Source organism: Gopherus flavomarginatus, chromosome 1 (genome assembly GCF_025201925.1).
Source record: "Gopherus flavomarginatus isolate rGopFla2 chromosome 1, rGopFla2.mat.asm, whole genome shotgun sequence".
Lineage (NCBI taxonomy): Eukaryota > Metazoa > Chordata > Testudines > Testudinidae > Gopherus > Gopherus flavomarginatus.
In genome coordinates, this window is record NC_066617.1 from 349,627,845 (window position 1) to 349,651,759 (window position 23,915).

The window sequence follows — 23,915 nt, forward strand, 5'->3', positions numbered from 1 at the left end:
GGTAACAACATTTCCTTTCTCTCGCCCTTAGTCTACGTCCACACGGCCCTACAGTTTGGACTATGAGGTGTGAATAACAGTGTGCACCAAAATGCTGTGCTGTAACTCCCCCGTGTGGACCCTGTAGCTGCAAACTAAAACGTTCCTAGTTTGTGATAATGTAATTCTGTTTGAAGAGAGCGCCTGAAGCATCCATACTGGGGCAGTTCAGTGCAGCACATTGGCACGCGCACTGCTATTGACATCCCCACAGTCCAAACTGTGGGACAATGCAGCTAAGCCCTTAGTTTATCTTATCCATTTAGATTATAAGGTCTTCAGAGCAGGTCTATGTACTTATACATTACCTAGCATAATAGGGCCTCTAGGGTTTCAAAGGAATTCAGAGAAATAAATAACATTATTACGATCAGATCCCAAGGGTGAATACTACATGTCTTTAAACTTTTCTCACTGCTGAAGCAATTGTTCAGCAATACAGATCACAAATGAATGTAATTCGTAACACCGTAGAGAGAGTGCTCTAGCTAATGTCATCTATATTTTTCACAAAATGTAGCTGTTTCCTGTCAACATGTGAGCTTGCCTGTAATTTGTAGTTTTCATATCTCAGAGACTGAGAGACATTTTTATGGGATAGAAGATCCTGCATATCAGAGTACTGTGCACACAACTAAGTGTATATAAATGTTGCAGTATGTTGGTGCGAACGTCTTTATATAGCAATAAAGGGGGAATTCTTTTCTGTCTATATATCAATTTATTTCTGAGGTGCTCATCCACTTGGCCTGTAGGCAGCTACATTTCTAGCCTCAGATACATTCATGCAGCTTTATTCCACCTTTGCACCACCCCTCATCCAAACCTACGGTGATCCTGGGGTCAATTTGCTCTCAGCACAACATAGTGCACCCTCAAGACAGTGCTAAACTTCCCCAGATGCTAAAAGCCTTTCCACCAAGCCAAGATTGCCCCCAGTGTACCTGAGGGGGCAGGAGAGAGGTTACCGCCTGAAAATGCCTTTATGACTGAGAAGTCCCCAGCCAACCAGTCAAGCAAGCTTTCCAGATGATTTGCCCTGCCAGTGGGGTGCAAGTAGGTGGAAGGTGTGTCCAGGCATATGTCTGGTGGAGCAGAATTGGGCTCCTTTATGTATAATGCATTTTTCAGTATTGACATTAGTTTAATCTTGGCCAATTAATCTGGCGTAGTGTTCAAAATCTTTTCCTCCTTTTCCTTCTTTTACTTTACATAATCCTCTCCTTCAAAATGCCATTCTCAGAATCCATTACTTGCAAACGTGTTTATATGATAATCACGCTGATCATCATTTCATAAAAAACATTCAGTCTTTAAACTTCAAAGTTTCAGAAAAGGGCAACAAAAATTATTAGGGGTATGGAATGGCTTCCATATGAGGAGAGATTATTAAGAGTGGAACTCTTGGAAAAGAGACAGCTAAGGGGAGACACGATTGAGGTCTATAAAATCATGACTGGTATAGAGAAAGTAGATAAGGAAGTGTTGTTTACTGCTTCTCATAACACAAGAACTAGGGGCCACCAAATGAAATTTATAGGTAGCAGATTTAAAACAAATAAAAGGAAGTATTTCTTCACGCAACACACAGTCAGTCTGTGGAACTCCTTGCCAGAGGATGTTGTGAAGGCCAAGACCATAACAGGGATCAAAAAAGAACTTGTTACCTTCATGGAGGATAGGTCAATCAATGGCTATTAGCCAGGAAGGGCAAGAATGGTGTCCCTAGCCTCTGTTTGCTATAAACTGGGAATGAGTGATGGGATAGATCACTTATGATTACCTGTTCTGTTCGTTACCTCTGGGGCACCTGGCACTGGCCACTGTCGGAAGACAGGATATTGGGCTAGATGGACCCTTGGTCTGACCCAGTGTGGCTGTTCTTATGCTCTAACAAGTTCAGAGAAGGTTCCAACATAATAAGAATGATGAGAAGACAATATATGAAAAAGGTATCTAAATTATGGGTTAATTATATTCAAGAAGATAATAGTTAGGATTTTGAAATATAGACTCCTGCCACCATCATCAATATTTTAGGAAGGGTTAAAGCTTTTAAAAAATACATGTTTCCCAGTGGCTGGTCTTCTTATTTCCCTATCTTCCTTGACGTTCCTTTGCTGTTAGAGGATTTTGGTCCCATAGAGCTTTCCTGGCTCCTTTCCTTTCAGGAAGTCCCGACTCCTGCTCACAGTTTCAGTGGCTCCTGTTTCCTCTCCTCCTCCTTGTTAAGTAACAGCAGCCCACAGTGGCTGGCTCCTCCTCCTTATTTCCATCTGCTTCCAGAGGTATCCAGGCTTTCTAGTGCAAACAAGGAGATGGATGGATAGAAACATTAAAGGGATGCCAGCAACAAGTCACCTGCTAGCTCTTACTTCAGTTGAGTGAACTGGACTCAAAGGAATTAAAACTTCATTGGCTTAAAATGTCATGTTTCTCATAACACCAGCAATTAAAGTGCTTCCTCATATCCAAGGCTCCTCACAGACACACACAGATAACCTACATTACAGAACCCTAACTGGGGGCTGTGTGGGCCAATGGGCCAAAATCTTGCAAAGAGTAAAATATTCAGAGAAAAGGAAAAGTGCATTGTTAATACAGAGATCCATCTAAGAATAAGGCAGAATGGGAGCAATGCAGAAACTCAGAAGATTTACATAGAAGCAGAGAGGCAAAGGCAGATGAACTGGTGATTCTGCTATTTAAAAATCTTCCCTTTTCTTTCAATTCCCACTCCAATCCCCACTTGGAAATGCAGAGGGTTTTATATTGGAGCCACTAGTGTCTTTTTTTTAAAAAAAAAAAAAAGACTACAAAATAGTAGGCAAAATCTGTGACAGATATAAATTGGTCTAACACCATTGATTTCATTGGTGTAATGCCAGTTTATGCCTGCTGGGGATCTGGCCCAATATTATGTTATCAGTGTGTATAGTATGCACCACCCCAAAGAGAACAAAGTGCTCCATTAACATAGTAGACTGATATACAAACACTATGTAGGGCTCACTTTCCTCACCACTGACATTTACCCAGCTCTGGATTGAAACATGGCAGGTATACGTTTTTGTAGGCAGAATGCAGTTAACTGAGTTAGAATTTGGACAGAGTTAACACTCTACTCTTTTCAAAAATGCCATGGGGGCAGGTAGTAACTACAAGTGGTCCAGTCCTCTATTTTGCATATCATTCAACAAGGCCATTTGGACAAAGCATCACTGTCATGTGTGTCACCTTGGAACCATATGCTTATAGGGCCTGATCCAAAGCCCATTGAATTGACGTCTTCAATTGATGTCAATGGGCTTTGGATCAGGTCCACGGTTCTTGCAGCTGCTTGGCTAAATGCCCCTTTATGATTCTCCAATTGTAAAGGGCCATTGTAAAGACTCGTGATCTGAGATAAACACAGATTTTCTCCCACACAAATAATGGTGCAAATAGACAATAGATTTAATTACTGACAAAAGTTCCTTCTCAATAATAAAAAAAATGTTCTCTGCAGAACTCTGCAGAGTTCATTTTTTCTTGCAAATATGTATCACCCTTGTTATTTATTTGTTTATTTGGTCCATCTCATTCTCAATCTGTAAACACTTGGCACCTCTGTTTAGAACAAGTGTTGTTTTGAAGCTGGGGAGACCTCAAATTGGCAAGCACCCTATCCAGGTGCCAAGTCACATTCTTGAGTACTGAAATGAGCTTCCTTAGGCAATGGTTTTGCTATACTGACATTCCCAGAAAGGAACCTTCTGTAATAAGAGCAGAGCCCTCAAAAACTCAGTGCACATGTGGAGAGCTGAACTTGGGGCAAAAAAATCTATAATCTTTAGGCAAGATAACTATAGCAGGAACGCTTGGAAATAGTAACCATAATACAATAGCATTCAACATCCCTGTGGTGGGAAGAACATCTCAACAGCTCAACACTGTGGCATTTAATTTCAAAAGGGGGAACTATGCAAAAATGAGGGAGTTAGTTAAACAGAAGTTAAAAGGTACAGCGATTAAAGTGAAATCCCTGCAAGCTCCATGGGCACTTTTTAAAGACGCCATAATAGAGGCCCAACTTCAATGTATACCCCAAATTAAGAAACACAGTAAAAGAACGAAAAAAGAGCCACCGTAGCTTAACAACCGTGTAAAAGAAGCAGTGAGAGATAAAAAGACTTCCTTTAAAAAGTGGAAGTCAAATTCTAGTGAGGCAAATAGAAAGGAGCATAAACACTGACAAATTAAGTGCAAGAGTATAATAAGGAAAGCCAAAGAGAAGGTTGAAGAACGGCTATCCAAAAACTCCAAAGGTAATAACAAAATGTTTTTTAAGTACATCAGAAGCAGGAAGCCTGCTAAACAACCGGTGGGGCCCCTTGATGATAGAGATACAAAAGGAACAATTAAAGACGATATAGTCATTGCGAAGAAACTAAATGGATACTTTGCTTCAGGCTTCATGGCTGAGGATGTTAGGGAGATTCCCAGACCTGGGCTGGCTTTTGTAGGTGACAAATCTGAGGAACTGTCACAGACTGAAGTGTCACTAGAGGAGGTTTTGGAATTAATTGATAAACTCAACATTAACAAGTGACCAGGACCAGATGGCGTTCACCCAAGAGTTCTGAAAGAACTCAAATGTGAAGTTGCAGAACTATTAACGAAGGTTTGTAACCTGTCCTTTAAATCGGCTTCGGTACCCAATGACTGGAAGTTAGCTAATGTAATGCCAATATTTATAAAGGGCTCTAGAGGTGATCCCGGCAATTACAGACTGGTAAGTCTAACATCAGTACCGGGCAAATTAGTTGAAACAATAGTTAAGAATAAAATTGTCAGACACATAGAAAAACATAAACTGTTAAACAATAGTCAACATGGTTTCTGAAAAGGGAAATCATGTCTTACTAATCTATTAGAGTTCTCTGAAGGGGTCAACAAACATGTGGACAAAGGGGATCCAGTGGACATCGTATACTTAGATTTCCAGAAAGCCTTTGACAAGGTCCCTCACCAAAGGCTGTTATGTAAATTAAGCTGTCATGGGATAAAAGGGAAGGTCCTGTCATGGATTGAGAACTTAAAAGACAGGGAACAAAGGGTAGGAATTAATGGTAAATTCTCAGAATGGAGAAGGGTAACTAGTGGTGTTCCCCAAGGGTCAGTCCTAGGACCAATCCTATTCAATTTATTTATAAATGATCTGGAGAAAGGGGTAAACAGTGAAGTGGCAAATTTTGCAGATGATACTAAACTGCTCAAGATAGTTAAGACCAAAGCAGAGTGTGAAGAACTTCAAAAAGATCTCACCAAACTAAGTGATTGGGCAACAAAATGGCAAATGAAATTTAATGTGGATAAATGTAAAGTAATGCACATTGGAAAAAATAACCCCAACTATACATACAGTATGATGGGAGCTAATTTAGCTACAATGAGTCAGGAAAAAGATCTTGGCGTCATCATGGATAGTTCTCTGAAGATGTCCACGCAGTGTGCAAAGGCAGTCAAAAAAGCAAACAGGATGTTAGGAATCATTAAAGAGGGGATAGAGAATAAGACAGAATATATTATTGCCCTTATATAAATCCATGGTATGCCCACACCTTGAATACTGCATACAGATGTGGTCTCCTCATCTCAAAAAAGATATACTGGCTCTAGAAAAGGTTCAGAAAAGGGCAACTAAAATGATTAGGGGTTTGGAGAGGGTCCCATATGAGGAAAGATTAAAGAGGCTAGGACTCTTCAGCTTGGAAAAGAGGAGACTAGGGGGATATGATAGAGGTATATAAAATCATGAGGGATGTGAGAAAGTGGATATGGAAAAGTTATTTATTTATTTCCATAATACAAGAACTAGGGGTCACCAAATGAAATTAATAGGCAGCAGGTTTAAAACAAATAAAAGGAAGTTCTTCTTCACGCAGCCCACAGTCAACTTGTGGAACTCCTTACCTGAGGAGGTTGTGAAGGCTAGGACTATAACAGCGTTTAAAAGGGAACTGGATAAATTCATGGTGAAGTCCATAAATGGCTATTAGCCAGGATGAGTAAGGAATGGTGTCCCTAGCCTCTGTTTGTCAGAGGGTGGAGATGGATGGCAGGAGAGAGATCACTTGATCATTGCCTGTTAGGTTCACTCCCTCTGGGGCACCTGGCATTGGTCACTGTCAGTAGACAGATACTGGGCTAGATGGACCTTTGGTCTGACCCAGTACAGCCGTTCTTATGTTCTTATGTTCTTAAGGTCAGCTGTGTTGTGTCAGATGCCTTTGACTGTAGTGAGATATTCATCTATATAAGGGGCATTCAGTGTGGGGAGCAGTATGGGCCTGACCCAAACCCCATTGAAGTCAATGGGAGTTTTTCCATTAACTTCAATGGTTTTTGGATCAAATCTTAAAAGAATTTTAAATAAACACATAGATTGGATAAGATATAAACAGCTCTTGGCTCACCGTGCAGCCCTCTGGCCTGGCCTGCTCCTCCTCACTCTGTTACTTCCTGGGTCCAGCCACATACAAAGTGTTTCCATATCCTCCCCTATTAGCTAAGAAAAGGGACTGAGTCATCTCTTCCAGCCTGGAGAGTCACATGTTGGCAACATGGAAGCTGATGAGAACAGTAGTTAGTTTCCTGCTTAGGAAATATTTCATTCACTGTAAGGTTGATTGTTAAAGTTATAAGTACAGGAAAATGGAATGACTTGTTAATGCAAGATTACAGGGCATCCATTAGTGTCCTCTCTGTCAAGTTTGTGTTTTTCTTAAGCACCTTTCATCATGGTAGCTAAGTGCATTTTGAACTGTAAGCTCTTATTAAAGACATGCAATTTTTGTACTGTTACTTCTGTAATAATTTGATTAAATATTATTAGTATCATTATTAGTGGTAATTGACAGGAGGATATGTTATTAATAGCTAATCAAACTGTATGGCCTTAAAATTATAATTTACAAAATAATCAGTGTTTGAATTATGTAGGCATGGAACAGGTGTAAAGGGCCCAAGAGCCGTATTATTCTTCATATGGACTGCTCCTGCATAGTGCAGGCAGTACTGCCATGCTCAAGCCTTCAAAAATTCAAAATCAATCTACAGAAATTCAAGAGATTGGCTTAAAAATCATGCTGTGGTTTTAATACATAAATAAATATTGGGGTTCTTTTCATTTTCCTTCTGGTTTTTGAGTCTTTAGGATTAATTAATTTCACGTGTTCAAGCTTTTCTCTGTAACCATGAGGGTTAGAGACTTACTCTTTTTTAAGTGAAAGTTCAGATTCCCACACAGTCTATGGATTCCAGCAACTGAGGCTTTAAGAAAAATAACACACATTGTGAGGCCTGCAACCAAGTGGCAAGAGTTGGCACCACTGGCTCTGTGAAGGAAACCTCAGATTTCTGCAACTAATCTTCCCTTGAGGGGGCTGTGGTACCCCTTGTAGGACTGGCTGGGTATTTGGCCACAAGATAAACAAGATCCCTTGGGATTCTCAGAGGCAGCTGCATCTATTCAGAGGCCCCTGTGCAATGCCAATCAGCCCTTATCACAACAAAGCTCTCATGGAGCCATATTGCCAAGAGCTCCCCACCCAGCTGCTCCCCTGGGAACAGCCCATCACCCCAGAAGAAGTTCCACATTGCAGAGGATAAAACCAGCCAAATCAAGGCTGACAAGAGAGACAGCACTAACGTAGGCCTTGCCTCCATGAGAAAATTTATATATAACGGTTTGGAGCTGGTTTTGTTAAATTGGTGCAATACTTGGGTGTGAATGGCCTTAATGTGGTTTAAAAGTGAATTATCTTGAGCTTCATTTGATTCCTTACTAGTTGAAACTAAATCCATATAAACACTAGACCAAACTACAAGTGTTCATGAGAAGGCTTTGCACTGATTTATCTCAGCTGGTTTCTAAACCCGTTTAGTCAACTCAGTCCATTGTCTTGTGAAGACAAGGCCTTACTTGCGAAATGTCTCATGAGGATGAAGGGAGGATACAATGATGTAGAGAATGATTGTTATTGGGACCCACCATTACACCCCAGCTGTGCATTCTGATCCCATAGAACACCCAAAAAGAGGAGCAGAAAAAGGGATAACAGTGCTGAGGAAGCAGCCCTCTGTCCTTCCATGCCCCTGAGAGACAAACAGGGCCAGCTCCAGGCACCAGCCGAGCAAGCTCATGCTTGGGGCGGCAGATTCTAAGGTGCAGCATTCCCTCAAATCCCCCTTTTTTTTTTTGCTTCACCACTTCAGTCGTCCCACAGGTTTTTTCTTTTTTCTTTTTGGTTTACCTCTCTGGAGGTGGGGAGCGCCCCGCTAGGAGCAGGCTGCACCCTCCATCTGACCCAGCTGGTGCCAGGTCTGTAGCAAGCCTGGCAGGGCAGCCCGTGTCCTTTCTTCCCCGCAGACCGGAGCGGCACGGAGCCCTCCTGGCAGGTGGCGCGGCGGAAGCCCTGGCCGCCCCCCTTCTCTCTCCGACCCTGCTCCCTCCCCCTCTCTCCCACTGCCTGGGCACGTCTGCCGTGCCGGAAGTCCCCGTGCACTCACGCTCTGGCCACCCTAAATGGGTATTTTTGCTCTGCCGCTCTGGCCGCCCCTCAAGTTTGCTTTTTTTTTTTTTTTTTTTGCTTTGGTGCTCCAGCCACCCCGCAGCCAGAGACAAAGCAAGATCCCTGTCATCTCTGTTCCCACAGAACTATATAGTCCACAGAATATAACATACCTGATCATGCTGAAGATGCAGTGCCTCACTGAGCTGTATATTACTACAGAGTAACTACCTTCAATTTCATGTAATATGACTGTGAAAATGGCTGATAAATTATTATAATTACAAATAAAAAGCCAGAATACACAGCATGGCTATAGGTGGCTTGCTCAAAAGCTCTCAGAGTGGCCTAACTCTCCTCCCACTGAAGTTAATTGAAGTAGGCCAGTGCTAAGTGCTTTTGAAATTCCTGCTCTAAATGTCTGCTTGTACTGGCCTTTTTTAGAAGATGTCATCACAGGCTCAAAATAAGATGATCTATGTTACTAAAATAAGATAACACTGAAAAATGTCTCATGTCCCATCCTAGCAATGTCATCTTAACTTTAGTTGATTGTCATTCTGTATACATAAGCCTCTGAAAAATTCTGGAAAGATTAAAATTAGATAAAATTAGCAAGAAGAAACTTTAATTATACAAATCTGACTCTTTATATTTCAATTTGCCACTTTTTCTTTTAAAACAGGTTGTGATCTCATCCCAGTCCAGTACCTCAGATGGGGTGATCCTGAACCAATAGCAGCAGTTGTTTTTTCCTGTCTGGGTCTACTGGCCACCCTGTTTGTTACAGCTATATTCATCATGTACCGCGATACCCCAGTTGTCAAGTCATCCAGCCGAGAACTCTGCTACATTATTCTCGCTGGCATCTGCTTGGGTTACTTGTGTACTTTCTGTCTCATTGCAAAGCCTCAAAGGATTTATTGTTACCTTCAAAGAATTGGCATCGGTCTGTCTCCGGCTATGAGTTACTCTGCCCTAGTAACTAAAACCAATCGCATTGCAAGAATTCTAGCTGGTAGCAAGAAGAAAATCTGTACAAAGAAACCTAGGTTCATGAGTGCCTGTGCCCAGTTGGTTATTGCATTTATCTTAATATGTATACAGTTAGGCATAATTGTTGCCCTTTTCATAATGGAGCCACCCGATATAATGCATGATTATCCAAGTATCCGAGAGGTCTCCTTGATTTGTAACACCACCAACTTGGGTGTCGTAACTCCCCTGGGATACAATGGATTATTAATTTTAAGTTGCACCTTTTATGCATTTAAGACTAGAAATGTCCCGGCTAATTTCAATGAAGCAAAGTATATCGCCTTTACAATGTATACCACCTGTATCATTTGGCTGGCCTTTGTGCCCATATATTTTGGTAGCAACTACAAGATAATCACCATGTGTTTTTCTGTAAGCCTGAGTGCCACTGTGGCCCTCGGCTGCATGTTTGTGCCAAAGGTGTACATCATCCTCGCTAAGCCAGAAAGGAACGTACGCAGCGCGTTCACCACCTCAACTGTGGTCCGCATGCACGTAGGGGATGGAAAGTCATCTTCAGCTGCAAGCCGTTCAAGTAGTCTGGTCAACCTGTGGAAAAGAAGGGGATCGTCTGGTGAAACTCTAAGGTAAATTTTGCTAATATGTGAGTGTTTGGAGCAATTATGGTCTTCTGAGTGTGGAATAATACTAGTAGGAGGATAAATGGAAGCCAATTTAATTTATTTCACCTCTGCACTGGGATGTACTTCACCTAGGATTAGCAAATATGCGCTCCTGTGTTATCTCAGTTTCATGGTAGGTCTGTTTCAGGTAAAAAGTTGCCTATGGGTGAAGACCATTTTGAGTAGCAAACCAAATATAAGTAAACATAATTACTAGCTTGAAAGAATCAGCTGAGTCAACTGCATGCATGTTAAAGGGAGGGAAATAAGATCATTTAAAAAAAACAAGAAATATAAATTATTACATTTTCCTGAACATGTTCATTCGAAATCTCTTGCACTCTGATGAAAGTCATAGCCACTAACATACTGTATTTATATCTAGTCACAACAGTAAGACAACAGAATTGCTACTAAAGCTACATACTCAGAGATGAAGCTATCAATACAAATAAGGTCATTAGTAGCAACTCTTAAGCCTCCAGGGATTTATTTCATAGGACTATTCTATCCCTTCTCTACCATTCTCATGTTTTCCTTTCTCCTATACACTCTTCCAGTCTTTGCCCTCATCTACCTTCTCTTCTTTTTCCTGATACGTTCTCTTTTTCCATCCTCTCAGTCTCCTCAATTCCTGCTGTGAACAGGTTACAATCTTGCAACCATACTTTGTCCTGCCATTAACCAAGTACTACTTCCCAATGAAGCATTTGCCCTCAATGGTCATCAAGAAAACATGCGTATTCAGGGTGCAGGAACGATTGTAGGTGAACAGCAGAAAGAGATACAGTCTGGCCTTGGAGATAGACTAGGGAAGGTTCATTTACTTCTTTTGGTCCTTACCACTTGTGGCATGGTTGCAATGGGACTGATTTCAGCTGGCTAAATGCTGCTAGGTGAGAAAAGACCTGACTATGTAAAGGTGCAGAAAACATACCTTTTCATTACTTAGCTGTGTTTGTATTGCATTGAAATTACAGAGGGACAAATTCCAATCCACGTTGAAATAAATGGGAGCCAGGGCATGCATTTTAGGGCTTATGAATTAGATGCCCTCAGATATGCAGGCCCAATGGCCATTGAAATCAGAGGGAATTTGCTTCTGTATGCTTCTTGATGCAGGTCAGGGTCAAGCACACATTTCAGTACTTGTGCCGGGTGGAAGGAGGTGCAGCTTTTGCCAAAGGAACCCATGCTTTTGTCACCTCAATTATTACAGTGTACTCTGCGAGGCGACTGCTTAAGACCACTCTGAAATTTTCCGCTAATGCAGACGGTGCCTGTCTGTGAAGGGTTATGTTATAAAAGAAATATGTTACATGGGCACACTGGAATCAACACTCACTTCCAGTTCATTTCCAGGTGCAATTTAAGATGCGAGTTTTAACCTATGGAGGCTTAAATGAGTTGAAACATAGGTACTTCAGATACAGGCTCTCTCCATGCAATACCTGGGCAGTTGAGATCATTCAAAGTGCTCAAGTTAACAGCTCCATGGTTTGTCTGTAAGTGGGTTAAAGGAAATTGTTCTCCATGAAAGAGCCTCAGCTGTGGAATATTCTTCCTGCTTTGGATCATTAGAGTCCAAATGTGTTGATGTTCAGGTCAGGCTGCAAGGCCTATTTCCAAACCCAGGCTTCTTCTAAGTAATAGGAAGAAGCAGCTGGTTTGATTTGGTGGAAGCTCTTAGTTTTGGGGGAAATCCAGATGGAAAAGTTTGTTGGACACTGATCTTAAATTACTGTTGTGTTTTTAACAGTCGATACACATGTGCCCTGAGCATTGAATTCTAAAAAAAATAACAATAAACCAATAATTTGTTCTTCTTTATTGTTACTATCTTGCTGGTAGTGAGCTGGGCTCCATACAGCACTCAGAATGCAATGTATGTATGTACAAGAAGAATATGCCCCCAGACTATCAGGTTGACATGTCTGTTTGAAAACGGAACTAAATTAAACTGATTTACAGTAGGGTATAAATTAACAGCAAGTCCATTTAATCTGAATTCTAGGGGGACATATTTCCTTGATTTGTGAGGCGCATGGATAAATGACTTCTAAAATGTATGAAAGCAGACCCGCAGGTGAACCCAACTAGAACAGCTCCATTGAGGTCAACAGAGCTATGCCAATTTACAGCAACTGAGAATCTGACCATGAATTAAAAGGGCCAGTAGAGGCCATTAATCCATCAGAAACTTTCTCTGTGGTCAGGCCTTTTTTTTATACTTTTTGGGTTTGCATTTTAAATGGTAATATTAAATTCACAGGGTAAATTTAAGATTCCACTCCTGAGTCTACCCAGGTCTGATGTCATCTCCAAGGTGGAAAAGAAAAGCGCTCTCAACTTTAATTCTGCCAACTATACTGTATGGGCACCTTTTTATTTAATGGTCAAACACTTCTCAATAATAATATGGTGTATAAAGTAACATATTTCAGAGAATAAATCAGTACTATGTTCAACAATTTGTTTGGAACCTATTCAAGTCAACACTAAAGTACTTGCAATCAAAGAAAATATGCACCAGAACTACATGACATATTTAAATAGCATAGAGGGGTTTTATTTAAATAGGGAGTGAGTCATTGTTGAGTTTTTAAGGAAACGTGCTATTTAAGTCACCAGTGCAAGGAAGGGCCCCTATCATTAAAGTTTTGCTTCTTGACACTAATTTATACCACAATGTAGTGTTCCATCAAATTATTGTCAAACAGATAATGCCATGGCTCCATTCAAAGCTTTCACGTCAGCTGCAAAATGACAGATGAAGAGACTGCTCTTGCCTAAATAAAGTAGTGCATCTGTTAGAATCCTAAATGACTTTTTGCATAGGGTGGTGTTCAATTCAAAATCTCAGAAATATCATGGCTATATACTGAAATGAGCATTCAAATGCTAAAATATGTAGAGAGTGCTACTTACAAAAATATTCATTACCCAATGAAATGAAATTCACTTTGTGAATTTAATGTGAGCTCTTCTGGTTTTGCAGTATCCACCCAAATAAATTCCCTCCTCAATTAAAAGAAAAGATCATATATCAAATCAATGCACAGCATTAATAGAAGCAAATCCACTAAGATGTATTTCTGCATTTCTAGAGTACTTAGTCACCATAATATCTAGGGGACGAGAGATGGGCAAACTGGTTGAGAAAAAATGAATACCATATTCACTCCAAAAGCCTCTGCAATTTTTAGCACAAAACATCAACCAAACATTTTTTTTAAGATTCTGAAATATTTGGTTGAAGTTTCTCATCCTCATTTTTCATGGACGTCCATCCCCCAGCCTGGATGAAACCACAAAATGTTTCCACAAAATCTACTCTGGTAGCATTCTTAGCTGGGACCAGAAGCAAAAGGTCTGGAATATATCTACTATTGCACAGAGACTGCAAAGATAGTTAGCTAAGAAGACTAATGGCATTTTGGGCTGTATAAGTAGGAGCATTGCCAGCAGAACGAGGAACATGACCATTCCCCTCTATTCGACATTGGTGAGGCCTCATCTGGAGTACTGTGTCCAGTTTTGGGCCCCACACTACAAGAAGGATGTGGAAAAATTGGAGGGATTCCAGCAGAGGGCAACAAAAATTATTAGGGGGCTGGAGCACATGACTTATGAGGAGAGGCTGAGAGAACTGGGATTATTTAGTCTGCAGAAGAGAAGAATGAGGGGGGATTTGATAGCTGCATCCAAAGAGGGGTTCCAAAGAGGATAGATCTAGACTGTTTTCATTGGTACCAGATGATAGAACAAGGAGTAATGGTCTCAAGTTGCAGTGGGGAAGGTTTAGGTTGGATATTAGGAACAACTTTTTCACTAGGAGGGTGTGAAGCACTGGAATCGGTTACCTAGGGAGGTGGTGGAATCTTCTTCCTTAGAGGTTTCTAAGGTCAGGCTTGACAAAGTCCTGGCTGGGATATGTTAGTAGGGGATTGGTCCTGCTTTGAGCAGGAGTTGGACTAGGTAACCTTATGAGGTCCCTATCAGCCCTGATATTCTATGATTCTATGTTTCTATGATTCTATGTTTGGAAGTGATGTGCCAATGGTTCTGTTATATCTAATTTCTTAGGTCTGAATCTCATGGGAAAGTTCATTCAGCAGTACATTTGTGTCAGTACCTATCCCTTAAAATGTACATTCTCAAAAGCACACAGGTATGTTTCCTTATGCCCAGCTCTTACTCACAAATACTGTGATAGGTGTGCATTCATCCAAGACCTCCTCCTTAGCTCAGGCCTGGGCCATCACTTGCTCATTCATTTTCCTTTTGAAGGGTGATTTTTAGCACTCCCTGTCCTCAGAGCTGGGGAGGTCTCAAATGCTCCTTCCCAGTTGCCTCCACTTAGTCCCACCACACCCAGATCCACTTTTTTTAAAAGATGGTGGGAGGTAAGGGTAACCATCTTATGATTTCTGCAGCCTTTTCAGGCAGCTGCTTCTGTCCTAACTGGCCACACCTTCTGTGATGATGTAGGAGCCCACCTGGGTGGAACTCCCGTCAGCAGTCACACAAGAGACAGGGTCAATTTGGAGCATCAAATGTACACAAAAGCCACAAACAAACAAATCAAGATTGGCCACTTATGGTGACACTGATTGTTATGGAAAGTGAGGGTCCATTTTAAAAAAGCATGAGACATACTGTAAAGCTAGTTGTAGAGATAGTTACATAGCAGGAGTATGTACATAGAACGGTACATAGTAGTCACTCAACAGCTGCTGATGGTCAACTAACCATGTGTTTCAACTCTTCAGCACTTAAAACTCTTCACCCATCCAGATCTGACCAGCAAGATAGAGCCTGTAAACAGAGAAGGATTCCAATCAACCTCTGTTTCCCATATGTAGAAGTCCACAGACAACGTGCAGATGCTCTTAGCATTAAAGTTTAATAACAAAGTGTGGCAGTGATATCTCGCATTACTAAAACTTCATTAGCACATTGCTTAGATTTGTAGATTTGTGCGTACTAAGGCCCAAAGGGACCATTGTGATCGTCTAGTCTGAGTTCCTATATAATACAGGTGATAGGACTTTCCCAAATTAATCCCTCTTTGAACTGGAGCATGGCATTAGAAAAAACATCCAATCTTGATTTTAAAATTAACAGTGATAGAGACTCAACCATAGTCCTTAGAAAGTTGTTCTAATGGTTAATTATCTTCACTGTTAAAAAATTGCACCTTATTTCTAGTCTGAATTTGTTTAGATTCATCTTCCAGCCACTTGATCTTATCATACCTTTGCCTAGGGTCAATGTCAGCGTAGCAGGCCTACAAGTTATTCTGGTCATCCCATTTACCCTTAGTAAATATTGGCATGACATTAGTTTCTTCCCATCATCTGGAACTTCCCCAGTGTTCCAAGACTTCTTGAAAATAAACATTACTGGTTGAGAGAGCTCTCGGCCAGCTCTTTCACAGCTTTTGGATGCAAGTTACCCAGACTTTCTAATTTTCAAAATGTCTAGTTTTATTAGCTGCTGTTTAACATCTCTTCTGAGTTCCTGGTAGAATGAAAAGTTCATTATGCAGTATTCTTAAAGGAATAAAATTAAACTGCAGTTTTCAAAGAAATTAATAAAGTATATTTTGTGATGTTTTCTCCTGATCTTCTATTATATTTGTCCACAATTTGTGAATTCATAAAATTCAGTAATTCACTATGGGACTCCCAATAATTGGTGTGACTTAGCGAGATTCTACTGATGCAAAGGAATTGTGCAGTATTTTGAGAGTATTATTAATGAGTGTGATTAGTTGTTGTTTGTATTTCACTCTGGAGATTTACAGCGTTACAACTAGAGACTCTTTAAATGTGTTTGTCTTTGCTGCAGTACCCTCAGCAAAGCCAGTGCATCACAATGAAGAAATCAGTCCTCTTCTCCACAGCTGCTGAGACAAAGCAACTCTTTTAAGAGACTCCACTGTCATATAAGAGTGAATTGTTGCTATTATTTGTTATTTTGAAGACTCATGAGAGTGCCCTGAGTTTCCAGCCAATTGGGAAACCAGCCCATTCAAGTCAAGTATTTGTCATTGAATCCTGGCATTAGACCAACCTGCTGTAGGATAGAGTCTAGTATTCGCAATATTTTAGCCATTCATATAGTACAGGTAGCAGATTTTGAGTGGTTGGAGGACAAGTCCATGAACCAGTGGACAGACTCTGAGACATGGACCTCAAGCTGTTGGGTCAGGTGCTGTCAGTATGCATATTCACTAGCAATGCAATGCCAGTGATGAGCCAGAGAGAGATTCAAATTCTATGTACCTTACTGAGATGAAAATCCTAAGGGAAGTAAAAGGACTTTTACCTGATATGGAACTGTTTAGCCGAGGAAAGAAGACAAGGCCATGCTGTGAAGAACACAAGCCAGAGTGATGCAGCAGGAGAAGACAGCTGGTCCTTGCTGAAAACTGGGCCTTGTTGTTTGATGGCAGGCACTTTTTTCCATATCCCCACTGAGTAAGAAGTTTGTTGTGTGAGTCGGCTACACCTTATTCTGTCAGGACACAAGACATTTATTAGTACCAATGCTGTTTTGCAAAGACACAGTTACTGTCTTGATTAATCTGAGGTGTGGACAAGTTCTTTAACACATGTATAATTCTTTCCCAAGTCCCAATTAGTTGAGGCATTTTTTGCCTACCAATGTTTTATGTCAGGGCGTAGTCTCTAAGAATCAAGATCACATCCATTACAACCAAAAGGCTGAGAAAATCTTAGTGGTCTGTTGGACTGAAAAGACTGATGAGTTCATAGGTACATCAGCTGGCAAGATAAATTGATAAATACAGGGATGACCTTAAAAGAGCACTTCTTACACATAGAAATAACAGGCTTTGGAATTTTATAGATTATTTGTTTACAGTTCTTACAAATTGTTGTAGTTCTACTCAGGCTGGTGTTCTGGCCAAAACACAAAGGTACACCTCTATCCCAATATAACGTGACCCGATATAACACAAATTCGTATATAACGTGGTAAAGCAGCACTCCAGGGGGAGGGGCTGCACGCTCTGGCAGATCGAAGCAAGTTTGATATAACGCAGTTTCACCTATAACGGTAAGATTTTTTGGCTCCCGAGGACAGCGTTATATGAGGGTAGAGGTGTACTAACAAGGTGGTAGTTTCACTATGTTAAGATCAGTTATAAGGATGGCTCCAGAGCCACTTGTAATGACCTATCCCTACTTTGGGTCACTATTTATATAGACTACACACACCAAAAGAGTTGTATGCTGTACTCATTTAGCAACAGAACAAGTTTGAAAAATGACTGTATTTATTAGGTGAACATTGCAAAATGCTGAAAAGAAATGTGATTATTCATAATTCAAACAAACGCTTCCTGACTTTTAGAATGTGGATAATGAGAAAATTTAAAGGAAAATTCTAATGTGGAATATAAGATGATATACTAGTTACTATACATAATTATAAATAATAGTAAATCACTTTCAAAAACATTTGTCTTCAAAAAATTTTAAAATTCAGTCACAATTAAATGTTCTTTATGTCTCTGCCACTTACTATATTTCCCTGAAAAATTAAGAATGTTCAATATCAATAGCATTGTAATTGCCACTGGCTTGAGTAGTGATTTTACTGTCCACTGACACAGTATTCTGTGATTGACACATAAAGTACAACCTTTAACAGACACACATTTCTGCTCATGAGAAACAGTTTCTCTGTTAGCAGTTTCTAGTGGTTAGATTTATCTTCAACTTCCTATCAGCCACAGGACTGATGGCTCCATGAAACTCCGGCTGCATTTTCACCATGTATGGTGTTTGCCTCCGTAACTACTAGAACATCTGTGAGATGCAAATGGCATCTCTAGTTGCATTCTCACATAGAAAATTTTAGCCGTCTTTCATAGCCTGCCTTTTCTTCTAGTAATTATCAGAGGTCAGAAGCAGAAAGCCTTTCTGTAGGACCTATCCTTGTGAGTTAGGAGAAACCAGCCCTTAAGAGGTAACATACAAATAATGCATCCCTTGATCCAGAAATGACTTGAAGTTCCAGAGACAATACTCTTAGAGTAACTGTTAACTTCTGAAGAGAAGTGAAGAACTATAATGGATCACAACCCCATATGTTAGTAGAGGCAAAGTATGACTTCACAGCCACTGTCAATGTAGTAAATATAATGGAACTTGCTCAATAAAATTACTGCTTGAAAAGGGAGAGGAGGATGCAAGAGATGCTAAGGATACTTTTTATTGGAAGAGAAGTTTAAATTGTGCAAATACAATTGGAGGAGCAATTTAAATTGTGCAAATGCTAATTGCACATATGTGATTGCAGAAGTTAGTTTTTGAACTACAGCATTCCCAAAAAGACTAGGGGCTAAAGCCATAGGAGGCATAAACTTGTTTAGCTCAATGAACTCTAATGGAGCTGTCAATTTACGCAGCTCAGAGAACAATTTTGACAGAAGAAGGAAAAGACTATGACTCTTCAAAGAAAACAGTCATCTCTTTGACTGATTTGATTGCACTTACTAATTGCTCATTTTCCAAACAGATAATTTGGAGCTGTCCTAAATTCGTATACCACAAAAATTGAGATCTGGAAGTTGTTGAATGGTTTGAGTGATTCAGTTCTGCATAGATAATTTACTCCAGTGTCTTTCTGGGCAAGTGTGATAATGTGATTAATTAAACTTCAAGGATTGTAAAATAATTGAGGAATATTTTACAAAACTCTTTGTAGGGTGTTAGGTCTGAATTATTTTGATGAATTGCTGCTAAAGCACTCCATCTGTATAATGTATTGATCTTCTTGAATGCTCTGATTACAATGAATTTTAATTTGTGTGCAGTGCTAGAGTTGTTTGGGGATTATTTTCTCAACTTAAAATTTAATTAAAACATTATTGATAGATTGATATAAATTGTTTGGCTACATACACTAAGTTCACTTTCTGGAATTATTTTTGTTATTAAGACTTTGCATTGAGCATCATAGCTGAGTTGTACAAATTAAGTTAAATACAAATTTCCTGCCAACTTTGACACAGTATGCGCTAGCAGATAAAAGAAAGTCTCGCCTTTATATCCTCATGAAGGAAAAGAAGAAACAAAGAAGGTGGGCCCCTGCAGTATTGCTCTTTTAAAACAAATTGGTTACTATTTTGCCTCATAACAGCATCCTCTGTTTATCTAATTTTCCATCATTGCACTAACCCACAAATTCCACTGAGCTGCAAGTAATCGTTTGAGGATGGCACGAGTGCATGAATGCTGGCCATTGATGCAAGTTGACAGCAATAGGTAGCTATTGCCTGATGTACCTGAACTTCTCCAAACTAGTTTAGCACAAACTCTGGTTATTCGTATTAAAATGGCTACTCTTTAAAATCAGGCTTTACATCCATAAAACTTCTTTCATCGTCCTACAGCTTTAGTTTTGGGTACAGTTATATTTCTTTTATAGGCTGGTAATATGGTCCATGTGGTATGTTGCCCACTGTTGAGGTTGGTTTACAGCACAAATAAGTTGACCAAAAGAATGCATTGCTCTGCAGTGGTTTTTCTCCTGCTTGAGAAATTATTGCAGCCTTATTTCTCCAAAATCCAAATAATGCAGTGGCAGAATAGAGCTCTGAAACCAGATTAGAAAGACTGAAAATTGAGTAAAGAAGTAGCAAATTAATAATACATATAGAAAATAATTAAAAAAGGAAGAAAGCTGACTTGCTAGAAACATAAGATGGAGTTAAAACAGTGTTAATCAGAGAAGATCTTCCTTGCAGAGTAATTTACTGAATGCTGATCAACTGTTTTTGGTGATTTTTCCATTTGTAAATATTTTGGGATTCCAAACCACAACTCAAGTAGCTTGAAAATGTCCAGCATGTTGTAATGTTTAATTCAAAGCCAGGATAAAGCATCGTGCACTGTTCATTTTCCCTTATTTATTACTAAAAGTAATGAGGTCTTAGTAACGAGACCTCCCCCGCTGCATATATTATTATATTTTTATGGGGAAATGAGGTGAGAATACTGGCTTTGTGCATGGACTAGAGTGTGTAAAACAGCAAGGTTCTTCTATTACAGGGATTTTGTGGGTGGGATTTCTTAAGATCTATATTTTCAATAGCACCCCTAGAGGAAGAACATAAATGGAAGCACTATTCAGTCTGCGCTGACAGTCTGCTCTTTCCATCTATCTGTGCAATCCTCAGAGCCTTTGTAGATCTCTACATCAAGAAAAGTCATTTTAACTCACCAGTTGCAATTACATATGATTGCCTATTTATAACTGGCTATAAAAAAAAAGATTACACCCTACATGGAAAAAAATAAGTTGTAAACTTTGCGTTAAAGTAATTCTGTTTGTTGAAATTGTGCCACTAAGCAATTATGTTTATATTCTGTTAAAAAAAAAACCCTGAAGTGTTCAATAGTATATAACTTATTTTAAGCATTGCAAAACTAGTATAATATAAGGGAGTGAGACCATTTTAAGCCAGTCACTGCATGATGGTACAGTATGGAGACATGCCATTAGGGTATGCAAGTTATTGCACTACTGAATTTCAAGGACTTTAGTGTGTTTTGTAGCTCAGTGTAGCAGATCAAGTGAATATTATTAAACATTCTTCAGAGTTCTGTCTTTACCAGTTTAAAACTGTGCAGAACTCTCCATGCACAAAATGTTTGTTTCTGTAATCTAGTGTGAAGGGCAGAGCTTATCCTGTTGCTGTGAAATGCAGAATCTTCATCATTTCCTGGTGACAGGGCCAGATAGTATTGAAAAATATTGTGCGTGTATGAGCTGACACTGTTAAAATTTGTCACTGTCTGGGAAGATGGAGGATTAGTTTTATGCAAGTTTCTAGATAAATTCCAAGCACAAATAGATTAAAAAGCACCATTAAAAAGCATAATTAAAAGCAACTCTGGCAACAAAATGACAGCACTTCATCAATGCCTAATTATAGACTTTAAATCTGTGGATTATTAACATTATATATTACATTGGCTCTTCCTTACATGACACTTAGCGTTTAGGGATTTAAACATACCATGCTTATAGTTTGCTAAGAAATATACTCCACATGCACAGAAAACCAGAATGAGGCAGTCATTAATCCTGAAAATGTTCAGAGAACAAACTGAGGGCCAGGTTCAGCAAAAGCACCTAAGCAGTAATTTTGTTTCATTGAAATCAGTCCGACTTAAGCATATGCATAAATGCTTTGCTGAATCAACCCCTGAAGGACACAAGCAGTCTTTTCTGGCCACATGATTCTGCAGGCCAGATTTTGCCTTCCTTTCATATGGATACCAGAAAACACGAAACACATGGCCAATGATTACCTTGAGCCCTGCCTAACCTGAAAAATCCTGGACAGTCTGCTCTGCAACAGGAGTCATGGAGGGGAATGAAGGAACTTGGCCAATGAGCCAGGAAGCAATCAACATGTTCACATGCATGCTTCCCCAACATAGTCCTGACCCCTGTGCACAGCAAAAATGTAGTCAAAATCCTAGAAGGAAACAAATTCATGAGAGAAGCTTTCTCCAAAGAGTTTACAACCAGATTGTAATTGCACCAATTGAGGTCAGCGGTTACATCATTTCCCCCATAACTAGAATGCCCTCCCCCCACATGTAAGAATATTTAAACATTTGTCTAGACTAGAGTTTATGGCCCTGTTTTGATATGAGTTAGCTGGTTGCCAGTCAGCTCAAATTCACCAACACTGTCAATCTCAGCGTAGACAAACATTGAGACACAAAAGTATGTGATTTACCGTAGTGTGGAGTTAGGGTCTAGTTCAGAGGCTTATTCAAACTGTTCAAATCTTGGGAGCCTGCAAAATGTACCTGGAACTCTCATGAGAACCAGTGTTCTTACTGCATTTTAGTATCTTATACGTCTCTCGATCATGAAATGAAGAGGTGGGTGAAATTTTATTTTAAAACTTCAAATACAGATTAATCAAACATTCCAGGAGGTTCAGAAAGTCTTGGTTTGGGTTCCTCTCTAGGAATGGTCTACTGCAAGGCTGTTTGTGAAAAAAGGCATATTTTTTAACCATTTTGTCCATTCCTAAAAATAATGGCCAGATCTGACTCCATTTTTTTTTCATTATGCCCATTGAAATGTCACCTTTTCCATCCCTCCAGGCTGCAGTTTTATGAGGACATTACTTCTGCCTTGAGAAGGAAAAACCTTGATCAGAGATGCTGTCTTTCTCTATGATTAATCAGGACCAAGCACACTGTTGGCATTCAATAAATCATAACAATAAAATACCTGTATGGTAATGGAGGAGCCATTTAAAATGCATATGGAGAGAGATTTATATCAGTTCTCTAGTCTCTTACCCCAGCAAATTATCCTTGCTTTGTGGTGAATGAACGATGGGCTAAATTCTGCAGTCCCATTTAATCCTTATTCAGGCAATGGAATTCAGAGACTGATGATGAGGATTTTGAGACAGGGAAACATTCTGACATGATCAGAGAGATTGGTTCTACTCTTTTTAGAAAGCATAAGAAAAAACTAGTGAATATTACAGAAAAGTAGATCAAGATCTTCTATTTACCCTTTCTCATAATACACCAGGTATCGGCAACCTTTGGCATGCGGCCCATCAGGGAAATCCGCTGGCGGGCTGGGATGGTTTGTTTACCTGCAGCATCCACAGGTTTGGCTGATCAGAACTTCCACTGGCCGCGGTTCACCACTCCAGGCCAATGGCGGCTGCAGGAAGTGATGGCCAGCACATACCTTGGCCCATGCCGCTTCCCGCAGCCCCCGTTGGCCTGGAACGGCAAACTGCAGCCACTAGCAGCTGTGATCAGCTGAACCTATGTACACTGCAAGTAAACGGACTGTCCCAGCCTGCCGGCAGATTTCCTTGGTGGGCTGCATGCCAAAGGTTGCTGACCCCTGTAATACATGATAAAGTGAGAGCCAGTGAAATGTAAAGGTGGCAAATTCAAAACTAATAAAAGGAGAAAGTGTTTTACGTAATCCTCAATCAACCCATTTAACTCATTGCATCAAGATATTGAGGCCAAGAACTTAGCAAAATTCACAAATGTATTAGATGTGTAGGGATGTAGGGAGACCAAGAATATCCTAAGTCATTATATTAATCTTTTTTTAATTTTGGAAGGGATAGAAACCTTCATGCTTCAGAGCATAATTCTACCAGTTACCCCATAAATGCCTACTGCAAAGTTTCTTGCACCTTCCTCTTTGTAAGTGGTACTTCTATTCTGTTCTATTCTACAGAGGCCCCCTGGGTTATGCAAACCCAACTTAGGCAAATCTGCACTTTTGGAAAAAGCTTCATAAGCTAGAAATAGAAGGGTTTTTTTGTTTTGTTTTGTCTAATTGTCAGGTATAAGTTTCTGACTTATGCAAAATTCAAGTTATGTAAGGCGTTCCGAAATGGAACGCTTGTGTAAGTCGGGGAGCAGCTGTATATAGGTTTTTATACCGTCCTCATAACCAGAGTATCTGAGTGCATTCCAGTAGTGCATTAAGCAATGTGACTACATGTCTGGCAAGTGTTATTCTCTCCTCCTCTCCCCAAAAGGTGAAACGTTGCAATGGAGTGCCCTGTGGTAGGGTATTTTTATTATTCTTATTTATAAATATCCCTGGT

The 23,915-nt window shown here is 39.9% G+C and overlaps 1 protein-coding gene across 1 annotated transcript in view; it reads left to right on the forward strand.

The window, feature by feature from the left end:
* LOC127045118 (metabotropic glutamate receptor 5) overlaps positions 1-23,915 on the forward strand; it is a 274,080-nt gene that overhangs the window by 228,227 nt on the left and 21,938 nt on the right. Inside the window, exon 7 of the mRNA XM_050940737.1 lies at positions 9,280-10,219. Coding sequence (XP_050796694.1) covers positions 9,280-10,219 — 940 coding nt within the window. The remainder of the gene's footprint in view (positions 1-9,279; positions 10,220-23,915) is intronic.